Genomic DNA, 4066 nt, shown 5'->3' on the forward strand with positions numbered 1-4066 from the left:
TTTTTAATTGTATTTTGAGATAAGAATGGGTTTTGCTGAAAATAAAATATACAATTTAATCTGTAAATGTAAGATATTTTTTATTCATTTTTCCATTAGCCACTGTAGCCCTATACATTTGCCTCCATAAAATATTTCATTTATGCTTTCATATGGGTATTTTTTAAAAAATATTTTTAGTGATTTTGAGAGAGAGAAACATCGATATGAGAGCAGAATATCAATTGGCTGCCTCCTGCACACCCCTACTAGGGACTGAGCCTGCAACCCAGGCATGTGCCCCAACCGGGAATCAAACCACAGACCTCTTAGGTGCATGGGCCAATGCTCAACCAACTGAGCCACACTGGCTGGGTAAATGAGTCTTTAAAATAGATAATAGATAATATGATCATTAGCCACTGTAACTCTATACATTTGCCTCCATAAAATACTTCATTTATGCTTTCATATGGGTATTTTTAAAAAATATATTTTTAGTGATTTTGAGAGAGAGAGAAACATCGATATGAGAGCAGAATATCAATTGGCTGCCTCCTGCATACCCCTACTAGGGACTGAGCCTGCAACCCAGGCATGTGCCCCAACCGGGAATCAAACCACAGACCAACTGAGCCACACTGGCTCGGTAAATGAGTCTTTAAAATAGATAATAGATAATATGATATAATGGTGAAGCACATAGGCCTAGCCTGAGTTCAGATCTATGAGACCCTGTGCCTGAGTTTCTTCACCTATAAAATAGAGCTAATAACTATCACAACTGAGAAGTTGTTTTGACGACTGAGTTGTACATGTAAATCATTTAGAACAGTACCTTGCACATAGTAAACACTCTATACTTATTAGCAGCAGTGATAGAAGTTCTTATTATTCCTCTCATTCTACTCACTGTAAAAACAGTACTTTGCACAAAGGAAGCACTTGGCTTTTCCCGTACTCCTCTTGTTTTTCACCCCAGGAGCTTATAGGACACACATAACTGGCTAAATCCTAACCATTTTCACCTCAGCCCCCTCCCTAACTCGGAGTTCTGTAAAGGATACACAGGTGTCCATAAAGTCTAGAATCATAGACAAAGCTTTAGTGGCATCTAGTCTGTAAACGAATAAAATATTACGTGTTTTTAAACTTTATAGATATCCCGTAGAAATGGTTCTTCCAAGGATAAACCAAAAAAAATGGAGCAGTCAAAAATACCTTCCCTTTCAAAGCTTTCCCCACTCATGAGGAGAACTTGAGAAAACATGTGAACCTTTTATGGAATAAGTAGTTCTTTTTTTTAATATATTTTTATTGATTTCAGAGAGGAAGGGAGAAGGAGAGAGAGAAACATCAATAATGAGAGAGAATAATTGATCAGTTGCCTCTGCATGCCCCACACAGGGGATTGAGCTTGCAACCCAGGCATATGCCCTGACCGGGAATCAAATCGTGACCTAGTTCATAGGTCGACACTCAACCACTGAGCCACACCAGCCAGACGGAATAAGTAGTTCTTAATGATATTTAAAATATTAGGCCAGAGGCAGAGCTGCCTCAAACAGATTGTCACACTGCAGCGGGAAGGCCGGGGCAGGAGGGAGGGGAGATCAACCGAAGGACTTGTATGCATGCATATATGCATAACCAATGGACATAAGACACTGAGGGGGTAGGGGAGGCCAGGGGATTGTCAAGGGCGGGGGAAAAAAGGACACATATGTAATACCCTTTGTAATACTTTAAGCAATAAAAAAATTTTTTAAAAAATATTAGTCACTTAAATCAGGGCACCATACATTGTGAGGAAAAGTTTTTCTTTCTTCAAAGCCTTAAATTTGCAGAGCAACTGCTGGCACTGGAGATTGCCTTAGTGACTAGAGGGAAGGGAAGGGTGCCAACAACTGTGGTTGACAAGGGGTTGGGGCTCACAATTGATTTGGAAACTTACAGATATAGCTGAGATCTCAGTACACAAGTCAAGATCGAAAATATAGGCATATGTTATTAATCATTTTTTAGGTTCAGAAAGAAAAATGATTGCTATTAACATATGTAGAATTATATTTTTATATGTTAATCATTAAAAAAAGAATAGAACTTTATATACAATGCTAACATCTTTAGGGACATATAAAGTTAATTTTATAAGCCCCTGAGGCAGCCATGTTTGATGTTTATGAATTTGCAAATCTATAATAATAAAAGTGTAATATGCTAATTAGACCAGACAGCCCAACGACCTTCCGGAGGAAGCCGGGGCTGCGAGGGCTGAGGCAAGCTGCCGCGGCTGCAAGAACCAAGCCCCTTGCATGAATTTTGTGCATCTGGCCTCTAGTGTAATTAATAACTACCAAACCCAATGTTCTCAGCCTGCAGAAGAACCACGAAATGAAGACAACATGTTAGTTGAAGAAGTGAATGAATATGCGTCCTTTGCAAGGTCACCAGGGACTTCTTCAGAGAGACTGCACCTCAGTCTACCTAAATCCAGTGACAGCCTCACGGATGGTACTGAGAAGAACTTCGGTTCCTTCCTGTCCAGCATAGATTGCACCACCTCGAGGCCCAGGAAAACACACTCTGCAACCTCCAACAGCCGAAGGCCCAGGAGCACAAATTCCCACAGGTCTCAGTTAGTCGTTAAAAAAGCATCCAGTGGGGACCTTTTGGATAAACATTCTAAACTCTTCTCTAATGGGCATTTGCCATTCACTCCACGCACTTTGAAAACAGAAGCAAAATCTTTCCTGTCACAGTATCGGTATTATACACCTGCCAAAAGAAAAAAGGATTTTACAGATCAGCGGGTAGAAGCTGAAACCCAGACTGAATTAAGCAGGTATGGCACGTCAACAGCCAATAGTAAATCCTTCAGGATATTGTGGAAACTAAACAATATTCCTTCTTTTATATCATGTAGTTTATGTGCCCTGTGAATGGAATGTCATTACTGTGACTTTTCCTTTTACATGTATCGCTTAGAACTATCAGAGTAATTGTTGAAAAACCAGTAGCTGTTACATTTGTCAGACTCTATATACATGAATGTTACATATTTCAATTTTTTTTTGTTTTTGACATAATACTAGAACTTTTGTGTTTTAAAATATTAAACTTTCAGAGAGTTCTTAAAATATGTCATCAAACAGCATTTGTGAAAAAAACAGCATTTGTGCAAATATGTCTATTGCTTTATGATAAAAATGACAAAACAGTGGGTTAAAGAAGGGGGAGAAACAACTACCCCTTTCCTGCAAATATTCAGCCCCAGTCATGTATAGCAACCACTCCCCACGTGTAATTTAGACAGTTGGGATCATTTCTGGAAGTTCAGTATAATTTGCCTCAATAATGCTTTCATATACAATAATGCCTGGCACATAATGAATATTCAGTCAAAGTTTGCCAAGTGCTTGGAGAAACAAACAGATCTTGAAAAGTATTTAGTGTAAGCTGATTTTTGATTATTTATCCTCGGTTATATAAACAAATATTTATCAGGTACTAGGTTTTAGTTATTTTAGAAAGTAAAAAGCAATTTATGACTACTATTCTTTCCTCTGGGTAAATACAAGAAGTGCAGTAATACCAGATGTGTCTGCATACATTTCGTCAAAGAATTAAGGAATTAAATATATGACAGAATTTGTCAAGTGAGGAAGAAATGAGGAAAGTATGATTATATTTATGACAGCTTTTGAACATAAAAGTTCTCATTTCCCTAGTCCCACTCTGGCCAACTGAAATTTAGCTGCTATTCAAAAAAAGGAAAAGAAGTACAGGTAATCCAAACCACATCTATTTCCTGATTATATAACCAGAAATAATACATTTTATAAGAACAGATGGATTTCATCTCCTATGTTTGAGTTTATTTTTTCTAGACGATAAAGCTCGTTATCACACAGTCTTTGTATTTTGAAAGCTTAACAGTGTATTTTTTAAATATTACAGCTTTAAGCCTGATTTTGAGACAGTTGAGACCAAGGACTTCACAGAGTCAGAAGTGACCATAAAGCAGGTAACAGAAATGAGACCCTGTGCTTCACATTGGAATTACAGCTGCTCTAACCTAACAGAC

General features: G+C 37.9%; 1 protein-coding gene across 3 annotated transcripts in view; it reads left to right on the plus strand.

Annotated features, from left to right (window-relative positions):
- The window catches only part of SPATA7 (spermatogenesis associated 7), a 20124-nt gene that overhangs the window by 9411 nt on the left and 6647 nt on the right, over nucleotides 1-4066 (plus strand). For all 3 annotated transcript variants that reach the window (XM_014543661.1, XM_014543662.1, XM_005871164.2), the window contains exons 4-5: nucleotides 2355-2824; nucleotides 3940-4006. In XM_014543661.1, coding sequence (XP_014399147.1) covers nucleotides 2355-2824; nucleotides 3940-4006 — 537 coding nt within the window. The remainder of the gene's footprint in view (nucleotides 1-2354; nucleotides 2825-3939; nucleotides 4007-4066) is intronic.

The sequence above is a fragment of the Myotis brandtii genome, unplaced genomic scaffold, assembly GCF_000412655.1.
Source record: "Myotis brandtii unplaced genomic scaffold, ASM41265v1 scaffold332, whole genome shotgun sequence".
Taxonomy (NCBI): Eukaryota; Metazoa; Chordata; class Mammalia; order Chiroptera; family Vespertilionidae; genus Myotis; species Myotis brandtii.